Here is a 23,294-nt window from a genome sequence, read left to right on the forward strand (position 1 = left end):
CAGCAGTCATTGTTGTTTTTGGCGGGTCCGGGCTGGGGATTCGAACCTGCCACCTTAGGTGTACGTGGCTGGCGCCTTAGCCGGTTGAGCTATAGGCGCCGAGCCTGTAAACTTTAATTGTTAAAATTATATATTTACTCTATTAGTCTAGTATCTCGTACTGTTTCTCTTTTTTTGGAGACAGTCTTACTCGGTCACCCTGGGTAGAGTGTGGCGTCTTAGCTCACAGCAACCTCAAACCCTTGGGCTCAAGCAATCCTGTTGCCTCAGCCTCGCAAGTAGCTGAGATCACAGGTGCCTGCCTCAATACCTGGCTAGTTTTTCTGTTTTTAGTGGAGATGGGGTCTTGCTCTTGTTCAGGGTGGTCTCAAGCTCCTGAGCTCAAGCAATCTACCCAGCTCATCCTCCCAAAGTGCTAGGATTATAGGTGTGAGCTACTGCATCCGACTCTCTTGTTTTCTTATTTTTGTATTCCCTTACCCTACCTTCTGGAATGGGCCACAAATGAGCTTCTTGTTGTCAACTGGTGACCTTCTGGAATGGGCCACAAATGAGCTTCTTGTTGTCAACTGGTGAGCTTCAATGTAGGGTGGTATTCCTGGACCATTTTGTTGGTCTCTCTCTCACAATCTTTACATCTTAATTCTTTTTGTGTCTCTGATCTCCTCTCAAGTGTAAACTTGCCTTCCTGAATCTATCATCCACAGTGAGAGAAAGGGGCTGGGGATATCCATTCACTATGTAGGCTTTCTTGAGCCTCCCTGGTTTTACTTCTTACACTCAGCTCAGATTGGGGTGGAATAGGTCAGCATCATGGGCTCTGTGATTTGGGAAGAGAATCTATGATTTTGTGAATGGGCTTTACAGAGAAGAGTCTTTTCTTAAGCTCCTTCTCCAATTCCACTTCCAGGAGTGCCTGCTGCTCCTCATTCTGGAGCCGGTACAAATCTGCTTCTTGGCCTTTCCTACTATCAGCTTAAGGTTCACTTTTGTTAGATCTATGAAGTCAATTTTCACTCATAATTCCTATATTTTGGCTTCCAAAGTCTGTTGGTTTTGCCTTTCTTCCTCTGTGGGTTTTTTTTTTAAATATTTTGCTGTTATTTTAATGGTGATTCAAGGGAGCTAAATGGCTGTTCAGTCTGCCAGTTTTAAATAAGAGACGGTTGTCTGTAATGCTGCCTATTTAGCTCATTTCATTTACTTTTTCTACCCTTCTTTTTCCTAAGTTCAGAACATTCTCTTTCTGAAAACTATCTCCAGAATTTCACTCTCCGCCTTTTTTAGTTATTCTACATTAAAGCAAATGGATTGAGCAGGAAGGGTGTTACTTCAGATGTTATCTAATAATTATGGAAGGATCGTTAGGCTATTCTGGGGCAATGGGGTAGTCCCCCACCTGTCTCTAGTAAAGCCAGCTTTGTTCGAAGTTCTTACACAGAAAGGCCCTTGACTACAGCGTTTAAATATAAATGAAAACCTCACCTCTCTTCCCAGTCCTGCCGCTGACACCTTCAAATTCTCATTTTTAATGTGTGCATCAGTTTTCTCATCCATGGATATGGTGATAAGACTCCACATTTCTGGGGTGGAGCCTGTGGCTCACAGAGTAGGGCACCGGCCCCATATACCAAGGGTGGCAGGTTCAAACCCGGTCCTGGCTAAACTGCAACAAAAAAATAGCTGGGCGTTGTGGCGGACACCTGTAGTCCCAGCTACCTGGGAGGCTGAGGCAAGAGACTCGCCTCCGCACAACAGCTGGAGGTTGCTGTGAGCTGTGATGCCACATCACTCTACGAAGGGTGACAAAGTGACAAAGTCTCTAAAAAAAATTCCACATTTCTTCTTCTTTCCTAAGTGCAGTAACTCAAATCAACATTCTTAAATGCTTCAAATGTTGCTCTGTATGTAGCAGTCTCCCCATATTTATATTTTGAATGAGTCCTGCTGAAACTTATGTACAATATAAACCCACAGGATCTATGTTTTGGTTTGAAATGCAGGAAATGGTCAACAAAAGGCTCAGATTTCCATGAGCTTAGTGAAGGAGGAGATGAAAAGAAAAAGCGAGATTCTCGGAGAAGTGGTGGCTTTCTAAATTTAATCAAATCCCGGTCTAAATCTGAGCGGCCACCAACAGTCTTGATGACGGAAGAGCCCTCCTCCCCGAAAGGGTCAGTCAGAAGTCCAGCTGTGGATATTCCCAGGAAGGACACAAAAGCAGCTGAGCACAATGGCAGTTCTGAACGGATAGAGGAGATTAAAACACCGGACTCCTTTGAAGACAGTCATGGGGAAGAAATGGGGAAGATGGACCGGAGTGACAGCAAGAGCAGCCCGCAGGGTGGGCGGAGGTATGGGGTGCAGGTGATGGGCAGTGGTATGCTGGCGGAGATGAAGGCCAAGCAAGAGAAGAGAGCTGCTTGGACACAGAAGGTAAGAGTGGGCCTTTATATGTTTGATACATGATAGATGTATTTTATTTTTAGGGTACATGTGATGTTTTTTCATATAATATATAATGATCAAATCAGGATAATTGGGCTAAGGTGATGACCTTAAACATTTAACTTTTCTTTATGCTGGGAATATTTGAATAATTCTCTATTTCAAAATATGCAATAGATTATTAATGTATTATCCACTGATACATCAAACATCAGGTCTCTAATTATTCTATCGAAATGTGTTTTTGTACTCACTAATCAGCCCTTTCATCCCCTCTCCCCTATCCTTCCAAGTTTCTGGTCACCACCAGTTGTTGCCTCCCAGCCATGTTCATCTGCCCACTGCCAAGAGAAAGCCAGTGTCTAGAGACAGTAAGGTTTATAGCAGAGAAAGTTTATTCTGCATAGCACCAAGTAGGGAAACAGGAGAATTTCTTAAATCTGTCTGAGATTGGGGAGACAGGGTTTTTAAGGATAGTTCGACAGGCAGGGAATTCGGTACCTAGCTTTGCTAATTGGCTAAGTTTGGGGGAAAATTATAGGGGTCTGGAAAGCATCTTCTTGTTTTGCTTCAGCTCCTGGGGACATGATTCCAGTTGAGTCAATTTCTTGGTGTGGGCTGCTGTTTGGGGGTGGGTTGGCCAAACAACTGGAATGCAGGGCCTAGAAGATATCCTAGAAACTACCTTTAGGGTTTTAAGTGGTGATGTTATCCACAGAGAAAAGTTAAGAATCTTTATAACTACCAGCTGTGTGGGAAAAGTTAAGAATCTTTATAACCACCAGTTGGAAGCAAATAGGAGACAGTGGCTAAGTATTATTAACCAAAGGAGGGGAGAGTGGCTGCTTATTATCATTTTAGCTGAACCTTTCCTTGGCAGGGTTTGGGGCCTTACCCTAGTTCTCACGTTGCACTCTTTATTACACAATCTACTCTCTACCTTCACAAGATAAGGGTCGATTTGTTTTGACTTTATTATCCTGTTTTGAGTTTTTGCCTTCATGCACTTTTTATGGGCAAGAGAACAAGGAACAAAGATAGCCACTAATCCCAAAACGAAAGACTTATTCCTAAAGAACCTGGAGCACAGACCCATGAAGGCATGACCATGTTGTTACTTTGGCCCCAGGGTCATGCTCATGTGTGGCACAGCCTGTGAAGAGAGGCTACTGGCTTTGAAGATAGATACACCTTTTCCCACCTGCCCAGGTGCTTCCTGTGCCTGTCATGCAAGCTGGGCATGCATGGTACCTTTCTCTTCGCCTGTTCTGGGCAAACTTCTGCTCACATATAGGGGGAAAGACTGAGTTAGCTGAATCCAAATGGAGTACTGATAGAGGCAAAGTGAAATACTGAAACCAGATTATGGTTCTATAAAGGCAGAATTTTGCACTTATTTCCTTTTCCCATCCTAAAAATTCTTCCTGAAAAAGGTCAAGGTATTGTATTAGAATTAATTGGATAGTTGACCATTGATGTATATTATCTGTGCTACAAAGAAAAACTATTTTAAAAGTTGCTGAGATTCCCCCTAAATCTGATGTAATATAGTGGTTTTATTTGTTTGAGATAAAGTCTTGCTGTCTCCTGGGCTAGAGGACAGTGGTAGCATCCTAGCTCACTGCAACCTCAAGCTCCTGGGCTCAAGCAATTCAGCCTCACCCTCTCAAGTAACTGGGACCATAGGCATGAGCCACCATGCCCTATTTTTCTGTTTGTTTTTTTAATAAAGGCAGTGTCGTGCAACTCCTGGCCTGAAGTAATCCTCCTGCCCCACCCTCCAAAAGTGCTAAGATTACAGGTGTGAGCCACTGTGCCTGGCCCATTATTCATTCTTTGAACCTCCTTTTAAAGTGTAAGGTTGCCTTTTTTCTTTCCTTTTCTTTCCTTCTATTTCCTCTTATAGCTACTTAAAGAATTATTTTTATGATCACTAAGATGGATATTACCATTTTAACTCAGGTTTTGCTTTCTATGCATTATACTGTGCTTTTACTTTAACACAACTGGTTCTCTAAAGAAAGGAAAAAATTGGAAGTATCATGTAAAACTGCATACCGCGAACCTTTGATTTTCAGGAAGTAAATGTTAACTACGTACCTATTACTTCTAAAAAACTGATTATTATTCTTGTATTAAATCCTCCATTCCACATAATTTTACAACTGTTCACCAAAGTACTCCCATCAACACCAACGTTATCTACCAATTCTCTAATTACAAATTATCTGCAGTTCACTCATGAACAGTGAATTGCAGAGAACAGATGGGAGAGACCATACGTCTATAGTCTGCTGATTTGATAAAGGCATGATGAGGCCTTCATTGGATGGAATTCTGAATAAATACTACAACCACATTGTTAAACTTTAATCCATTTTGTAAATTTTATAACAGAGAATGTGCTATTTAATCATTGTTTCCAGTGGTGAAAGCTTCTTTGTGATGGAAAGATAATACTAAAGTGTTTTACTTACGTACTTTGGATTTCATATATAAATTAGCTCAAAGTGACAGGATGGTTTAGTATTGTTTGTGGAAGGCTTGTGTAATACTAATGATCTCTTAGCGCCATCTAGTGTCTATTTAAAATTTTTTTAAAGACACAGTCTCCCTCTGTCACCTAAGCTAAAGTGTAGTGGCCAAATCACAGCTAACCGCAACCTCAAATTCCTGGGCTCAAGGGCTTCTCCTGGCTCAGCCTCCTAGGTAGCTAGCAATACAGGTGTATTTCACATCCTGCTAAATTAAAAAAAAAAAATTGTGTATAGTGCCAGGGTTTCATGATGTTTCCCAGGTCAGTCTTAAACTCCTGTCCTCAAGTGGTCCTTCCTGCTTGGTCTCCCAGAGGGCTAGGATTATAGGCATTATGGGCATGTTTAACATTCAACATTAAAAATCTTTAGTATGAAAATTCAGACCAGTCAAGGGTCTATTAGAACAAAATAAAAGATAGTTTTAAATAATTAACTTTAGGATATTTTCTCTAAAGTGCCATGACTGTATTCTTTATAGAGGTAGCAACATAAACATCAGTGGCCAATAATACTATTGATAAAATACTATATGGTCTTTTCACCCTCTGAGTAATCTCCTTGCATTATTGATTTTTAAGATAATGTATTTAAAGAAAAATAGTACATATGAACATGTTATTTATCACTTATTAACAGAGAGTAACAGGTAATGAATGTTTAGAGTTTTTCTTCTGGGAGCCCCCAAGTCAGCTGCCTGTACACAAAGAGAGTAGGCATTACACTTTTGTATTCTGGTGACATGTAGTCATTTGGGGGATTTATAACTACTTCAGAAGACCTGGGAGGAAAAGGAAAGAACAACCACAGTATTATTCTTCAGATACAGGGAAATGAGGTGGCCAGGGTACAAAATTTAAGGAGGCCCTCACCGTTGGGTGCCCGCCCTGCACATGGAGGAGCCTGAAAGAAGAGGTCCCAGATAGGACTTCATAGCCCAGCTCTGCCCCGCAGACACTTGTCCTAGGTACAGAAGGCTGGCATAGATCTTTTCCTTGGGATCACTTTTCCATAATGATACCAAATAATGTGCCCATGTTAGCTGCGGTCCTTGTGTTACATTTCTTCTCAGAGACTTGCTCAACATCCTCCACTAGTAGTCTGACCGAGAAATTCCTCAGCTTTGTTACCTAGGGGCTGCCTTCTGATAGAGCCATCACTCCTGAGGGGCGTGTGCCCAGGTAGAGGGATGGAAATGCACGGAATGAGGCTGATCTCACTTGTATTTCAAATAATCCTTCGTATATCATCAGAAACAGTTTAAGGCTAAGAATTAGCTATAGATAGATACTTGCTTTTAAGGTTTGTCACAGGTGTGAGATGAGCAGGAAAAACAGGCTGAAGGTCAGGCTGCCTCAGGAATCATTCTGCCTCCAGGGCTACTGTCCACCTCTTCTACTTAAGACAGAAAGTAGATGGAGATCATCTTTGTCAACAGGATTAGTAAGCAAACACTGGACTTTGCTGTTTCTTTTTTGTGTCTAAATGTCTCACTCTTATGTGGACTTGTGGGGAGGGAGAGGCCAATTCTAGCTTTACCACTTACCACTCCTCCCCCGAGATGGTGGTTTTTCACCTTTCCTATCTTTACCATCACTAATTCCTCCCACATGCTGTAGGGGTTTTTTGTTTGTTTGTTTGTTTGGTTTTTTTGAGACAGAGTCTCACTCTGTCATGCTGGATAGAGTGCTGGGGCATTGTAGCTCACAGCAACCTCAAACTCTTGGGCTCAAGCGATCCTCTTTGCCTCAGCCTCCCGAGTATCTGGGTCTACAGGCACCCACTATAACACCCAGCTAATTTTTCTGTTTTCCATAGAGACAAGGTCTCACTCGTGCTCAGGCTGTTCTCGAATTCCTGAGCTCAGGCTATCTGCCTCCATCTTTCAGAGTGCTAGCATTACAGGCATGAGCCACTGCGCCCACCCTCAGATTTTTTTTAAAAAATTAACTCAAGCCCATTCATCTGTATTTGCCTCAAAAAAATAGATCTGTGTCCTAATGTTCTATTTCAGTGGCAAGGAAGACCTTGCCTGCTTCAGACCCCCTTTTACCTATAATTGTATATTGAAATTAGAAAGCTTTCTGCTGCCTTTTTTTGTAGAGACAGATTCTCATTTTATCACCCTTGGTAGAGTGCCATGGTGTCACACAGCTCACAGCAACCTCCAACTCCTGGGCTTAGGTGATTCTCTTGTCTCAGCCTCCCCAGTAGCTGAGAGTATAGGCGCCTGCCACAACGCCTGGCTATCTTTTTGCTGCAGTTTGGCCGGGGCCGGGTTTCAACCCGCCACCCTCAGTATATGGGGCCAGCGCCCTACCCACTGAGCCAGCCACAGGCACTGCCCAGCTTTCTGCTGCTTTTCAAATTAGAATTGTGGAAAACAAACCTGGAGTGAGTTCTGCAAATTTCTGGAGTATAAAGCTCCATGGGCTACAGAGCCAGTGCAGTGTTCAATAAGAAAAACAAGAAAACCCACTGACTTCCCTGGCCCAATGCACATCTCATCTGTGGGGAGCTTTCTGAGAAACTGGTCAGTCTTTAGAACCCAGAACCTGATTCTAACAAAAATAGGATGTGTTTCTCATAGCTTTGGCTGAGCAGGAGCACCTGCAGAGACAGATAGGTCAGGCATGGTCACAGTGACAGTGGTCAAGCTAAGGAGCTATTATTTGTTGTCATTTATTATGTATACTTTTTTCCTTATACATTAAATAAATGCATTCTTTTTTGGGTGGTGATGCTTGAATTTTTTAGAAGCTTGGGAATGATGCCGTGTCCCAGGATTCTTCCAGCCCAACCTTGAGCAGCATGGAACGGCTGGATGGAGGTGGGGCAGGTAAGTCAGGCCATTGACGTCACCCTTTTAGGAAAAGGTTTCATCATTCACATGTGACTGATAGAGAAGTTACATTAGAGTGAAGAGGCTGTGTTATGGATTTTCAGCTCTCACTGAAACACCATGGCCCTTCACCTGCCTCAGCTCCACTTGGGGGCACACTTTCCCCCACTATAACTTTGTACCTGGGCAGGACACCTTTTCACATTAACAAAAGCAAGGAACTTCTGATTTCTTATTCATTGAAAACTCCTAAATTATGGGCATTTTGGCAAAGGAGGGGGGAAATGGGGACACGGCTGATGTTTTTAAAAATAAGCTGTACACTCAGGAAAGATGAGCGGCTACTTATTTGATGTCAGGAATATTCTTCCCTTGCAGCTAGAATGCCTGAAATCTGGTCTGTTTTGTTCCTCTGACATTTTAGGTATAATAAAATAAGATAACCTGAGATAGAAACTGGATAGTAGCTCTTATATTGTGTGTTAGAATCCTCATTTTGCTGTTTAAAGGTCTTTTGCTTAGCTATAGTATCTTTATGCAGTAAAAGTTGGACAATAAGTCACATTTTATTTTTGCCAGTTGTCTGGTTAAATTAAGGCAGCAATATGGATAGAAGCAGGGATGGGATGACATTTCTGGAGCCGTTCTCACCAAACGTGAGATTGTGGCTGTCAGCATAGCCTGGCTCACTCAGAACCTTCAGCCAGAGCCCTGATTACCATCCAGAACTAAGGCCCTTACACTTGCTTATACCTGCCAGATCTGAGAAAGACCTGGAGGCTTCAAATGCATCAGGAACCACTTTTCCCTTTGTAGATGAGTAAGGAGCTATACACTAGTAAATGAAAAGCTTGTCATCTCTGAAATATTCAGGGGTGATCAGGAAAGCACCAACATGTTTATTGCTTTTCTATGAAGAATTTTAATCTTTTACCTGTAGGTTGTATTTCTAAAAATACACTAGAGGGGCATGTTTCAGTTCTAAAGTGTCTGTGATGCAAAGTGACAATACATGAGTCTAACAGTTTGTACTAGACTTCTAGCTTCAAATCATTGGTTTCTTTGACTTTTGAGTTTTAAGGTAAAAAAGTGTGCTTTTTAATTTTAGTGCCTAAACTACACCCAGGTCTTCCGGAGAACCGCTTTGGTTTGGGATCCCCAGAAAAGAATGCCAAAGCAGAGGCCAAGGTGGAAGGAGGCGCCAGGTCTCGGAGCAGCACACCTACCAGCCCGAAGCCGCCTCTGCAGTCCCCCAAACCCACCCTGGCAGCACGGCCCGTCATTCCACAGAAACCAAGAACCACCTCAAGGCCTGGTAAGGATTTTGCTGGTTAGGGAGTCTCATGCCTAGGTGGCTTCCTTGGGCCAGCTGGATGGAGTTCCTCATATGGTTTCAAGAGCTGCTAGTGAGCAGGGTGGGCACAGGGGCTTCTGCAAGAGGGAATCATAGGCGACTTGGTTGGAGCTGTGAAAATGATGAGGGCTGGGGGATGTCTTTCTTCATCTTGAGACCCACTGTGTATAAGAGCTGGGGGCATTGAGACTGTCCTTGCTTTTAGGGCTGTAGGTTTGTTGGTGGGCAAGACAGGAAAATCAGCCTCATGCTCTGTTGACCCATCTGCAGTACTTGACCTGACTTTCTGAGATCTGTCTCCAGGGTATTTAGACCCTCTAAAAGGCTGCAGTTTGAGAGTGAGGGGCACAAGTAGGGGAAACACAAGCACCTCTGGTAAATGGACTTAGTAAATTACGGGCCTGGTTTTGTAAATAACTTTTTTGGTTTGTTTTGAGAGAGAGTCTCACTATGTCACCCTCAGTAGAGTGCTGTAGCATCACAGCTCACAGCAACCTCAAACTCTTGGGCTTAATCGATTCTCTCGCTTCAGCCTTCCAAGTAGCTGGGACTACAGGTGCCCTCCACACCACCTATTTTTGTTGTTGTAGTTGTCAATGTTGGTTAGCAGGCCCAGACCGGGTTCAAACCCACCATCCCCAGTTTATGTGGCTGGCGCCCTAACCACTGAGCTACGGGCGCCGAGCCTGTAAATAACGTTTTACCTGACACAGTCACACCACTTATGTAGGTGTTGTTTATGCTATGGCTGTGTCCACACCACAGTGGCGGGACAGAGTAATTCAGATGGCCATACAGGGTGCAGAACCAAAATGTTTATACTCTTGGGCCCCGTACAAAACAGTTTGCTATCAGTTTAGAAAATCTGATGACAAAAGAAACTTAGATGGATTAGGCTCTGCCTTATTCTCTCAGACAAAAAAAAAAAAAAAAAAAAACCACTTTTTTTAATCTGTTATAGGCATTTTGAAACTTACAAAAGTAGAATGAGTAATACAATGAACCTCGTATCAACTCTTCACCTCCTCCCTTTATTCCTCTACAAAACTTCAGCAAACAAGAATAGAGATCCATGGTCCGATTATTTAGTGATATGTAGTCAAATCCTCCTCCTCACCATCACCAGCATCAATATCCTGGCTAGTTTTACTTGAGCATGTAACTCTATGCCAGCTACCATTCTAAGTGCTTTATGTGGTCGAACTCTCAATGTCCTCGTCATCACTCCCATTTTATAGATTAGGAATAGGGTCCCACAACTGGTGAGTAGCCAGACACTGACTCTACCGCCTGTCATGGTAATCACTCTTCTGCCCATCTCTCCCGCCATGGGCATGTGTGTTATAAAATAGGATGCCCAGCACATAATTTATCAATATGTAGATGACTGGGTAGAATGGGAAAAAAGGCAGCATCCTGTGTATTTAAACTCATTCCACTTGTGGGTCATTCCCATTTTCTCTCATACATTTCTTTCACAACTAGCCTGATGGATACTCGCAGGTCTTTACAACCCATTAGTCCCTTGAAAAACCCAGTGAACAGTCTCCAAAGAGAAACCACAAAGATAAGGGGACCCTAACTTACTTCAAGGAACTAATTCTAATACAAACCACTTAGGACTTGCTGATTTCTACTCACGCTTTTTCACAAATCAAACTATGATGGGGAACACAAAAATATTTGTGCATATAAGATGTGTCTTAATAGAAGTGGGGAGAATAAAAGCAAGAAAATTGTTTAAGTTTTTATATAGAAAGCAAGTAACTACCCAAAAGGAGACTGGCTCCTAGCATTTTCATTAGATAGGTGTGTCTCTAGTCTGAAGGGAGGAAATAGCTCTTAGGCAATGAATCTAACCTACTTTGTAGATGACAATAGTCACCTCTTTCTTAGCCAATGTTTCTCTTTCTGCATTTTCAGTTACTCGTGGTACAGCATAAGGTACTTAGAGAGACCACATTCATGTAACTTGTTATAGCATATTGTCATAATTGCTGTTTTATTACTGTTAATCTCTTACTGTGCCTGGTTTATAAATTAAGCTTTATCAGAGGTGTATATGTAGCAATAAACATTCAGTATTATAACTGGTTTCCGACATCCATTGGCAGTCTTAGAACGTTGTTCCCTGAAATAAAAGGGAATAATTGTATTTTGACTCCAGTCTCTAATGCTGAATATGAAACTAGCTGAATTCCCACTGTTCTGTTGTAAGGAGCTTTTTTGTTTGGTAAAAGTGTTCATGTATTTCATAGCACTTAGTATATCAAGAATTATGTTAAACTGATTTTTTGTAGAGTTAGAATTTATCATGCATTTTCAAATATGCTATCTCATTTCCCCTCCACTACAGTTCTAAGAGATTGTGAATGTAGATGGTGTCATCTTCACGTGTCTTATCACATCCCTGTTTATATAATGAAGTCGGAGACAAACTAGAAATATAAGACCAAAGAGAACCTGGCTGTAGGTTGTCTTTTACACACATGACATTCATACCAACTTGATCATGACCTTGCTGGTAACAATGCAGAGAAAGGAGTGACATTCAGTGAATTCTTTCAATTAGAGTGAACTCACACTGGCTTTGTTATTGAGACTAGAATTCTAGTCCTGTTTTGTCATCTTTTTAGCTTAGCAGGTCATTTAATCTCTTCATTTGTCCCTTGATCAAAGTCCTTTGATTCCGAAAGTCCATGATTCTAGATCATTCTTAGTGATGTCATGATGTTTATGTAGGTACTACATACATGCACTACACACACACATATTTATATATGCACGTGTATTGTGACTACTTTGACAACAGAGATAGTGGGTTATAAATATTACATATTAAGAAAACCAAACTGCCTTTACATTTGAGACAGAGGGAACATGTACTTCATTTACAATCTAATTTTCAAATATTAGATCATTTAAATTCTGTATCTGCAGGATAGATTCATGTTTGCAGATTTTAACCTTTTATAAGTGTTCATTATTTTTCTATCTGTTGTTTGTGTCTCTACTTCACTGAGCAGAGACAAAACTAATTTTTGGCCAGAAAAATTCTATGATGCTGTTTTAAAAAAATAAGTCTTTCGTATTTAAATATTTACCATGTTTGTGTTCTTGGAATCCATTTTATGGAACAGTTTGATTCATGTGCTTGTGTCTCCATAGAGGACACCCCAGATTCTCCATCTGGCCCGAGTTCCCCTAAAGTTGCTCTTCTTCCACCTGTCCTGAAAAAAGTTCCTTCAGACAAGGAGAGAGAGAACCAGAGTAGCCCCCAGCCAAGTCCCAGGACCTTTCCCCAGGAAGGTAAGTTCCTTTTTTTTTTTTCCCCTCTGAGTTTGCTCCCCCCAAGGAAGGCCATTGCAAAGGAAAGAAATTACTCCTAGAGTGAGCATCTCACATTTTTGGAATCAAAGTAATTTCTTAATTCAGAAACCCAACATAATTGATATTAGATCTAGTGAAGAAGGAAAAACAAAGTCGAGATACCCAACCTAGAGGTTTAAGTGCTTTGCCAAGAGTATTTAGTAATAGATGTCCCTGAACTGGTTCCCAGTAGGTGTGGAACGCCCTAAACATGATTTTGTGAGCTATTTGGTACCACTTGTAGATTTCTAGGTCTCATTTCCAAGAAAATCTTCCCCTAGTTGGGGTAAATCCCCATTGCTAAGGTTTAGGAGCTGCTCACCCAGACTTGAGTGACCTCATTCTCCTGCCTGTGCTCAGCCATGAGGTCACACCTTCCTTATTCTCAAAAAGTGTGGCACCTGCATGAATATCCTTGGAGTCATTGAACTGTTTTCTTCCTAATTTACTGGAGGTAAGAGCACAGCAAGATAATCCTGTAACTTGAAAGCTTTCTCCCCAAATCAGATCAAGTTGTGATCAGTTGTCATCAGAGGTTAGCATGGTTGTGGCTTCAGCACCCAGGCCATTCCTTTTGCCCTCTTCCCCCATTCTTTTAAGTGCACAATTGATTTGGCTTCTGTCCTACCATAAAGTGTAATATAAATACTACCTCTAAGCCCTACCTATAAAGAAATTCTAGAGCCATGCAAGTCATCATCTTCATTATGGTTTAGAGTTGCCATGTTTTCTTTTAGATTTGTCACTTCAAAATTCTTTGATCTCTCTGGCTCTGGTATCTTCCTACATTGGCCTATTTTCTTTTATTGATAAAAGTCTTGGGTTGAAGTTAATTGAAAGTGTTGCTGAGTATTGTCTGGGCATCTGATTAAGAAAATAACATTGTCTATTTTCTCATCTCCATCTTGCAGATTTGATGGGGAAGCTTCACTCATCTATTAGCTATAAATAAAAGAAAGTGGGGTTTTGACCAGAAGCCACAAAAGGCAGCTGGTATCTGCTTCACACCAAGTAAACAAATACAGGGGTCAGTATTAGAGGCAAAGCCTTTGGAAGACTGTATAAGGAAAACAACTGGTGTCAGTTCAGAATGGCCTGCTCCAGCAAGTGTCCCCCTAACAGCTCACTTCTGGCCCTCCTGTTCCTCCCTCATTCCTTCTCTTATTTTCCTTCCTTTCTGAAACTATTAACCTTTACTTTCAAGGAAGCTAAAAGAAGCTAGATGGAGAGAAAAGAAGGGTAGGTGGGGTTGTGGTGTTAAGTAGAAATGTCATCAAAAGCAATCATAACATTAAAGGAGTTACAAAAGGAAAACCTCAAAAGGTTGAATGAAAAAAATTTAATATTTCAGAAAAATGATGTTTTCTAGATGCCCAATTAGGAATGTTCAGCCCGTGGCCTATAGGCTGCGTGTGAGTTATATGAGAACTTTGTTTATCTATTGTGGCAGATATCATGAAAATTATACATGGATTTTTTAACATGTGGCCCAAGACAACTCTTCTTCTGTGGTACAGAGAATCAAAATGTTGGACACCCATAGATGATTAAAATAGGGCTTAGAGTAACCACCAGCATCTCAAGTGAAAATGTGTTATGAAGCTTCTCTAGTTGACAAAGTGGGTGACAGACTGGATACCACTAGCAGGCTTTTCATTGCTATGAGAAAGTTAAGTGTTTTTTTCCTTTTCCCCCCTAGGAAGTTAGGATGTATTGCTCAAATATTTCAAAGCTTCAGGCATAGATGTCTGATTCCCTTTCTCATTCTCCCTAGTAGCAAATAAAAGGAATGGTTTATGCTCCCATCTTTCTAGTCAGATGGTAGGGACGGCTGAGCGATAGAGACTGTGACTTTCCCATCTGGGATCCAGAATAAGCTAATCACAGGGATCATCCTGATGTCATCTCTTTGTATTGAAATTGGACTGAAAATACACATGTAATCTGTGAACCGTCTATAAATGTCAGATGTAGTAAGAGTTTGACCTTAGTTTATTTATCAGCTTGTCCACTAGGGGGCCCTAGGAATGGTAGCTACTTGTAAGCTCTCATCTTGATCTTTATAAACTGTTTCTATTGTGTTCATTTCTGTTTTCTTATATATTATTCATGCTGGTTACTTCATTTCCCTCTTCTATGCTTCCCTTTGGACTAGCATGCCCAACTAATTTCTGAAACAGGTAAATTGCTATGATTCTTCTGGATTATTCCATAGTGAATGTGATTTTCATTAATCCATTGTGGAATCAAAATGGTAATACTGAGGTTTTTTTTGTTAGTACCTTTTGGGGACAGACTCAGCGCTCACTTCATTTTGCACGACATTTCCATAATGTTGGCTGTTGAATTCTGTAGATAATGGTGTATCTGTTCAGGACCAACACAGTAGATTGCTTGAATCCTAAGTGGGGTGGGTAAGCTGATATTTCATTTTAATATTAATATTTTTAATATTAATGTCAACACATTGATGTATGTGCTAATATAAAGGGTAAAATGAATCCCTTTTCCTCAGTAGTGCAAAGAGGAGATTATTACAAAAGACATTCAGATCATGACAATCTCAAGCCTTCCAGTAGAGGGAAAAGACCTTCAAAACTGTACTCCATCATTGCAGAAGAGGAAGTGAATGCAATTGGGCACAGGAAGTCACAGCCAACAAATGGTTAGAGCCTTCGATTATCATCCCCCACTGACCCAAAGCTTATGAACTGGCACTAACAAAAATGAACTTTAATTGAGTACCTTCTTATCATGGGACTGGGTCAGGGATTAGTCAGACAACGGAGTATTATTTTTGGTTTTGTTTTTCTGAATGGCAACAGGATGGTCCTTCCATTTGGGGCAAAAAATATTGTCTTTAAAATCTAAGATTAGAAATTCTTATAAGGAGGATTAAGTTACTTTGGTGACTTATCCTTAAATTTTTGTGATCACGTAGGGTTGTTTTTATATTTGGGGTCATGCTTCTTATAGTCTTCCTTTATATCCTGACTCTTCTGTTAGGTTTCAACTGAGATTGGATAAAACCTTCTTAGAGCAATAGAGCTTATATCCTTAGAGAATATTGGATATTCTTACACTCTTTGGGAAAAGATCAGTAAAACACCACTCACTAAAAGACTTCAGGTCGTCATCTCTCAATGGATATTTTGTGAGTCTTTAGTAAGAAATAAAAAGCACCAATTAATTTATTAACCTTTAGGAACAATTTATTCTATTTTCTGGCACTTAGGCTATAACTTCTGTCTTCCATTTGGCCCAGTAGTAAATTTTATAATGTTCTCTTCAGGCAAAAACATCCCAAAAGATGAAAAGACGACAGATTTCAAATCAGCTTTATCCTCCTATGGGACATTTTAGAACAAGCATTGCTAACTCAGAGAGGAAATGTCTTTTCTGTGACTAACCTGTTTATCAATTTCCTGGTTAATAACGTTATAAATTGATTCCAAAAATCTTTTGAAGAAAATCATAGTATTTTTAAATATAAAATACTGTGATATGTGAGATTTCCTTAAAGGACTTCTGCTTTTGGAATTAGACTTTTGTGTTCCTGTAAAAACTTTATCGGAGAGTGTATTTAGGCTCCCAGGGATTAAGTGCATGGCCCAGCATTCTAGCTATAACTCCATGCACTTAACTGCCTCCTGAGAAAGCATTTCAGAATACAAGTTAGAAGTGACAGTATTATAGGGATAACTTGTCTTTATTACGAAGGGATAAACCATTCCTAAACGTTAGTACTTTATTTTCAATAATAAATATTCTATGATCTACCTCACAGTTTAACAGCCCAATGAGTTATGATACTTCAACTAGGAATTATTGTCTTTAAGAACCTTCCTTGATATAGAAGCATCCAACTACCCACCAGCAACATTTGGACCCTGCCTTCTCAACCAATACCAAGGGATAAGGCCTGCATGCTTGCTTGCCTGGTGTTCTGGCACATACTAGTTAGATGACAGGGTGGATATCACTCAGGGCATAAGGCAAAGTCTGTGGGTCACATAAGGAAAAGAACTTCTTTGAACCAGGTAGCACCTGCCCTAGAGTAAACCAGCTGAGTTGGTCCTTCACTTATTTCTCATGTAGTAGACTTGTTTATAGAAACACAGTTCTCTCTCCAAGCAGTTTCCTCTGATAGTGCCAAGAGGATGTTATCTTCAGTCATAGTAAATGACATTTACTTTCTGAAGAAAGGAGGAGTTATTTGAGGCTGTATTAAGCCAGAATCCCTTTATTGCATTTTTTGTTAAGGCACCTCAGGTTACATAGATGTTTCTAGATTCTGGAAATTTATATTTGAACTATTATATCAATTTATTTATATCTTTTTATTTGTCTCACTTCATCACCCTCAGAGTGCCTGAGTATCATAGCTCATAGCAACCTCAAATTCTTAGGCTCAAGCGATCCTCTTCCCTCAGCCTCCCAAGTAGCTGGGCGTCTCTCTTGCTCAGTCTGGTTTTGAACTACCAACCTCAAGCAGTTCACCTGTGTAGACCTTAGGATTATGGATTGTGCCACCACACCCAGCCTCATGTTTCTTGATTGTTAAAGCGTCAATGATGCAGTGTTCCTTCTTGAAGAGGCCACTAAAACCACTTACAACACACGCAGAGACACCTCCTTCCCAGTACTACATTGATCTTACAGTAAGGCTTTGAGTTAAAGTAAGAAGAATAGACACAGAGATAACCTACATTATAGAAAGGTGAGGGGAAGAAATTCTGTGTCTGTCCCAGATTTTTCCATGACCCCTTTAGCTTTAAATTCTCATTGGGATGGGCCACGTCAAATTTTGATGGAATTAAATAGGACCATCTTGTATTTGCTTTTCTGCTTTGGTTTCTTGAAATAATGATAGGCATCCAAAAGTAATTTTTACAGAAGCTTCAATTAAAGTAATTTTATATATAACATTTTAATTTTGTTTTGTTAGTGCCGATTCCTACCACTTGTCTTCACCTTTGAGAACTGCATAGCAGTCTGCTTTCTGAATAGTTTCTCGTTTAAAAATAGCATTAGCAGAGCCATTCTATTAAATTGTTGCGTGTACCTTTTTTTAAGTCTTCTAATAATATCTTTGTTTACACTAAAACAGCTTTCTTAATTTCCTAAATCATACATTTGTGAAACAAACAGAGGCTATTGTTCTCAAAGCATGCTGCATATTTTTATCCCGATTACTTTGTGTGGCTATGTTGATTTGACAGGTAAAATGCTTAATATCTCTTGTTTAGAAATATTTATAACTATCTTTTTAATTTCATATCATTTCCTTCCTACATTATAAATTGTGATGTTTTTGTTAGAATATATCCTGTTTTCCTGAAGAAAATAGTTGGTTTCAGCTTTGTGTACATTGTAATGGGTCCTATTTGTACAGGGCATCTGATTCTGAGATTCCTTTTATATATCACTCGCTTCTTCCATAATCCAGCCTATAGCCAACAAATACTTGGCTGCAGCTTATAGTCTGTAAGCCAGTGAGTGCTCTGTTCTAATTCCCTCATGTGAGATCTACAAGATAAATTTTAACAGTTGGTTGGCATTTGGGGCTCTTGCTAGAAAGTATAAAAAATCCAGAGCTGACTACTGAATACTATTTTAAGGTCATCATGTTTTTCTCCTGCAAGATATGGATGTCAGTTCAGCTTACAATGGAGAAAATACCGAATTTTCATATGAATCTCTAATTCTGAGTTTATATGCATGTGTCAGAGCTTTAAAATTAGCACATATATATGCAAAGTCAAATCATCTTCAAGAATGATAGATTTCACGTTGGAGCCTCTCTGCACCAATTATTGCCACTATAGACAGGATGTGAATATATGTGGAATGTTTGTATTGAATAGATTACCTGTTCATTTACTTAAGTATCTACCATTAATTTTAATGGTATGTGGGATGGTGAAAAATATGTGTATACATACATGCATAGAGATTCTCCAGCACTCTTAACTGAACAAATAGTTTTGAAGAGGTATTTGTAAAATCATCTTTTTTTTTTTTTTTGGCCCTGTATAAAATCAAGCTGCCTATAAGGAGGTCTGTCTGAATACAATGTCTAAATTTTAAAATGAATATTTTAGAAATAAATTCTGCAGTTTTAAGTTTCAAGTAGACATAAATTCTCTTTAGACCATCCTTTAATGGAAGCTACTTCAATATTATTGTAAATAGCACCTTGATTACATACAATCAAATAGTTCTTTCTTGGAGCTCAGAAATAAACTTGACAAAGGACATTTCCACTATAAAGTTGTTTATACTAGGGATCTGGCCTAGTAAGGCTGGAGCCTGGGAGACTGAGAACTTTGGCTTCCAAACTCAGCACATTAAGCTGTGTGATTTTAATTCCTTGATCTCACTATCCTTCAGATTTCTATCCATAAATGCTTACTTATTACACTAGGGACATACCAGCCTGGTACTAGACTCATTATCACATGCACATTCACAATTGGTAGAGTTTAATCAATGAAGGTGAAAATATTTAGAATTTTTAAATAATGTTACCACAGTGAAATGTTTTGACAACCCTCTTGAAAGAACATGCCATTTTTCCCTCTTAGTAACGGTGTTGGATAAATTGCAGTTTGGGGGCTTGGCACCTGTGGCTCAAGTAGCTAAAGGCGCCAGCCACATGCACCTGAGCTGGTGGGTTCAAATCCAGCCTGGTCCCGCCAAGGAACAACGACAGCTGCAACCAAAAAATAGCCAGGCTTTGTGGAGGGCGCCTGTAGTCCCAGCTACTAGGGAGGCGGAGGCAGGGGAATCGCTTGAGCCTGGGAGTTGGAGGTTGCTGTGAACTGTGATGCGACAGCACTCTACCTAGGGCGACAGCTTGAGGCTCTGTCTCAAAAAGTTTGCTGTTTTTGCTTTCATTACGGGTACTGGTGCTATGTCACCAACCCAGAAACTAGGGTATTAAGTTGTTCATATTTGCTGTATCCTCTTTATTTCCCGGCTGCTGCCCTTTACAACCCCCAGTCCTGGAGGACTCAGAAGCCCAGTGTCAGTGACTCAAAAGAATCAACATGGTGGAGGCAGGAGGACAGTCTGCTTTTTTGTAGGTAGATTCCCATGTTGGGTTTCTCCCAATTTCAACCATGCCTGATGTGGTGACATAGGGTTATCTCAGGTTTTTTCCTAGGTCAGACATTTTTGGTCACGTGAATTTCTCTAGTTTCAGAAAATACTATTTTTATGTCACATTATGTAATGCGAATTAGGCCTTAGAGGAGGAAGCTAAAATATTGGGAAGAATAAGAACTTTGTTTTTATCTAAGAATTAGAACAAATATATTTGCTCTGAAGAGAAATGAGCAAGGTATCACATTATTTTCTCCCTTGAAACTGTAGTGTTTAAAGTTTGAGTCAATTTATATAGGAACAACTTGTTTTGGTTTTAATATAGAATGAAAAAATTTTCTAGCAAATATCACAAGTAATGCTCTTATTCTTAAGTTAGATTTATTATAAATTATTTTCATGGTGAAGAGATACATCTTTCTTCTCCCTGTTCTTCATACTTAAAGGACTCTTTAAGTGTCAAATTGGCTTTGTGACGAAGGGAAAAATATTCATAAAAATTTCTCAAACCTGGCTTATGAACCATTTTCAAAGCATGAACATAATTTTTTTCACTAAATGCAAGCTTCAAAAGTCGAAATCCATTGCAATATTTGTTTGTTGCTTTCTCCTACAATCTGAGAATTTGCCTGAAATTGTTGGACAAAAAGTCAAATTAAAAAAATAATTTCATTTTATGAAAGCATTTTTTCTTAGAGTTTTGTGTCATTTCCATTTCATGTCATTAACCAAAAGTTTAAATTTTTATTGTTTAGAGATCAGAATCTGGCTTTAATACCCGATTGGCAAAAGCACTTTATTATGCTTGCATTTTGACTGTAGATTCAAGGAACTTTTACTTCCTCAGACACTCTACAGTGGGTTAAATATTTAAATAGCTAGCTCCTGGCAAGATGAGTTTTTTGGCAGAATGCAAAGATCAAAATGATAAGAACTATCAAATGACTCATAGCTTTTTGGGGGTTGATGCAGTGTGTTTTTCATTGGAATATTGAGGTAGTTGCATCTTTTTTCAAGCCACACAAAGTGTGTGGGCTTGGTAGTTTTTACTCAAGTGGTGTCTTTCCAATAGACAGGAGTAGTGGTATTTAATAACCCTTGATAGCTATGCCGGAGTATGGCATCTGAACTTTTTTCAAGGTATCAAAGCAGTGAAGCCATGGTGTAATTGAAAAGAACATGGGCTTTGGAGAGAGGCAGATCTACTTTAAATCCAGGTTAAACATACCTCACAAAATAGCTGTGAGGAATAACAATAACTGAACCCAGAGTACTTGACACATAACAAAGGCTCACTTGCAGTCATGATTCTCCCAGCCTGCTTTGTAAAGTCCCAGAAGAGTCTTTATATTTATATGTAATCAGAACAGGCAACAATAATGGTAATTTTTTTACCTACAGGTTGACTCCAAAAAGGGTTGAATATATCGTAGTATCTGTTTTCATAAGACATTCTTTAAAGTACTCTTAGAGAGTGAAACTGAGGATTTGAGACACAGAATGGTCTGGCAAAGATTCTTGGGGCCTTTCCTGTTATCCTGCTCCCAAAGCAGGGATGACCAGCCCTAACTTTGCAGAAGGCATCGAATGGGACATCTGTCTAGCCAGTGCCTCCTCAAGCCTGTGCCTGCCCTGTCTTTTCTGCTGTTTAAGGGGCCACCCACCACCCCGTGCAGCAGAAGGCATCACCTGACACAGAACAGATTCAAGGCACTCCTTCCTGCATCTCCCTTCGTCCCCTAACATCCTTGCTGTCTGGGTCCCCAGATTCTGGACCCCATCTATGATAGGTTCGCCCTGTCATAGACTGGTTTTTGTGTGTTTTTTTGCTTTATTTCTGCTTTTGTTCTAGATTTCTGTCTGGAGTCTCTAAACATAGTGGCAAGTTTGTTTCCAAGAAAATTAATCCTGAACCCTTCCTCTTGCCCAGCTTTTCAGGCATCCTGCCTCTCACCAAGTGCAGTGCCTCAGGCCACTAGTATAACTTTGCATGAAACTGAATGACTTCTCTTTCTATTTCAGTTTCAAGGAGAAGCTGGGGCCAACAGGCCCAGGAGTATCAAGAACAAAAGCAGCGGTCCTCCAGTAAAGATGGCCATCAAGGCAGCAAATCTAGTGACTCCGGGGAAGAAGCAGAAAAAGAGTTTATTTTTGTGTAAAGTTCACCCTTGCAGAAGTCTTCCTGGGCAGGGTGCTTCTAAGAGGGGAGCCAAGGGCAACACCTGTTCTTCCTGAGCATTCTTCTCCTGGTGCTTTATTCTCTTCTTTGTCTCCGCGCCCCCCCCCACCCCCACCCCTTTTTCCCCTTGCAGTATAGAAACAGATTCATATCTTGGTAATTGAAGCACATTTGTTTGGTCTTCCTCCAACCCTTGGCGTTTGATTTCTAAATATTCCTTCATATGCCTTTAACAGAAGCCAGCAATTATTCCATGGGCCCTACTTGAATTTTTCTGAGGCAGCTACCGATTGCCCTGCAGGATGAGTTTTGGGAGGTAAATGAAGTAACTGGACACACACTCACACAAGTAACACCACCCAGCAGACCATGGGGGTACTGCCGAATGTACCTGTGTCAAATATGCACATGATTCGATATAGCAATTTATTCTTGATGTATGCAATTGCACATTGTAATTATATTAACAGAGCACACTAATAAATGATTTGTATAAATTATATATATTAGATCTTGGGTATGGTTTCTTACATTCTCCCATGGGGAACTTCTTCCTTCCTGATGTGGAATTTGTACATTTAAAGTTGGTCGGTGACCTCTGCATACCATCAGCGAGCACAGCTATTAAGTACAGAGTGAGAGAGGCCCACAGCTGATTCTGCCATGTGCCCAGATTAATGTATATAGTTGATTGGAATGAGCTTTTATGAATATTCTTGTTTTTGAAGGCCTTTAATTTCTGTCTGCATATTAGCTTTTAATGTGTGATTTTAAGAGAGAATACTTTGACACCTGTAAAAAAAAAATCAAAATACTACTCTTTATAACGCATTTCACAAATATTCACTTACATTATAGGCTGAAGGTATTTTATTCATATGTATATTTATACCAATAAAATGATTTTACAAGTGGAATATTGACCTTTGCCAGTTACTTTTTTTAAAACTTAGATTGGCTTATGGTGTTGAACTTTGGTTTTATTTCTAAAATCTAGAATAATCAGCTCTCAGATAATCGATCTGGGAACCATTACCTTCAAAATAAATGTAAATTCCTAATGCCACTACCTGCTTTAACCATGGGGAAAAAAAATTTACCTGAAAGGATCTATTAGAATCTATGACATGTCCTTCAAACAAAGGTACCCTCAAGGCAGATAGTGGACTTACTGACTTCTCCAGGTTCTTTGGGACTTTGACAAGCCAGATGCCACCATGATTCCTGTTATCTGTGTACAGCACCAGTGGAAGTGAAGAGAACTATGCCTATGCCCAAGAACCCAGTCAAGCTAAATGCCAGAACAGCAGTGGAGCTCTTGAGGAATTGCAAGTCCTAAAGAGCCCACTTGGACAGGATAGAAGTCAGGGAACCACTCTAGGAGCAAGGGTCAAGAGTTGCCTAAAAAGCCCCCAAGCCCCTGTGAGATGAGCAGAAACGCTATTAGGAGAGATCCAGGAA

At 40.1% G+C, this 23,294-nt stretch overlaps 1 protein-coding gene across 1 annotated transcript in view; it reads left to right on the forward strand.

The window, feature by feature from the left end:
• The window catches only part of CARMIL1 (capping protein regulator and myosin 1 linker 1), a 352,275-nt gene extending 329,525 nt beyond the window's left edge, over positions 1-22,750 (forward strand). Inside the window, exons 33-37 of the mRNA XM_003788342.2 lie at positions 2,004-2,436; positions 7,740-7,821; positions 8,933-9,139; positions 12,347-12,487; positions 21,677-22,750. Coding sequence (XP_003788390.1) covers positions 2,004-2,436; positions 7,740-7,821; positions 8,933-9,139; positions 12,347-12,487; positions 21,677-21,813 — 1,000 coding nt within the window. The 3' untranslated portion in view covers positions 21,814-22,750. The remainder of the gene's footprint in view (positions 1-2,003; positions 2,437-7,739; positions 7,822-8,932; positions 9,140-12,346; positions 12,488-21,676) is intronic.
• Positions 22,751-23,294: the final 544 nt, after the last annotated feature.

The sequence above is a fragment of the Otolemur garnettii genome, unplaced genomic scaffold (assembly GCF_000181295.1).
Source record: "Otolemur garnettii isolate 467f Iridium unplaced genomic scaffold, OtoGar3 scaffold00026, whole genome shotgun sequence".
NCBI lineage: Eukaryota > Metazoa > Chordata > Mammalia > Primates > Galagidae > Otolemur > Otolemur garnettii.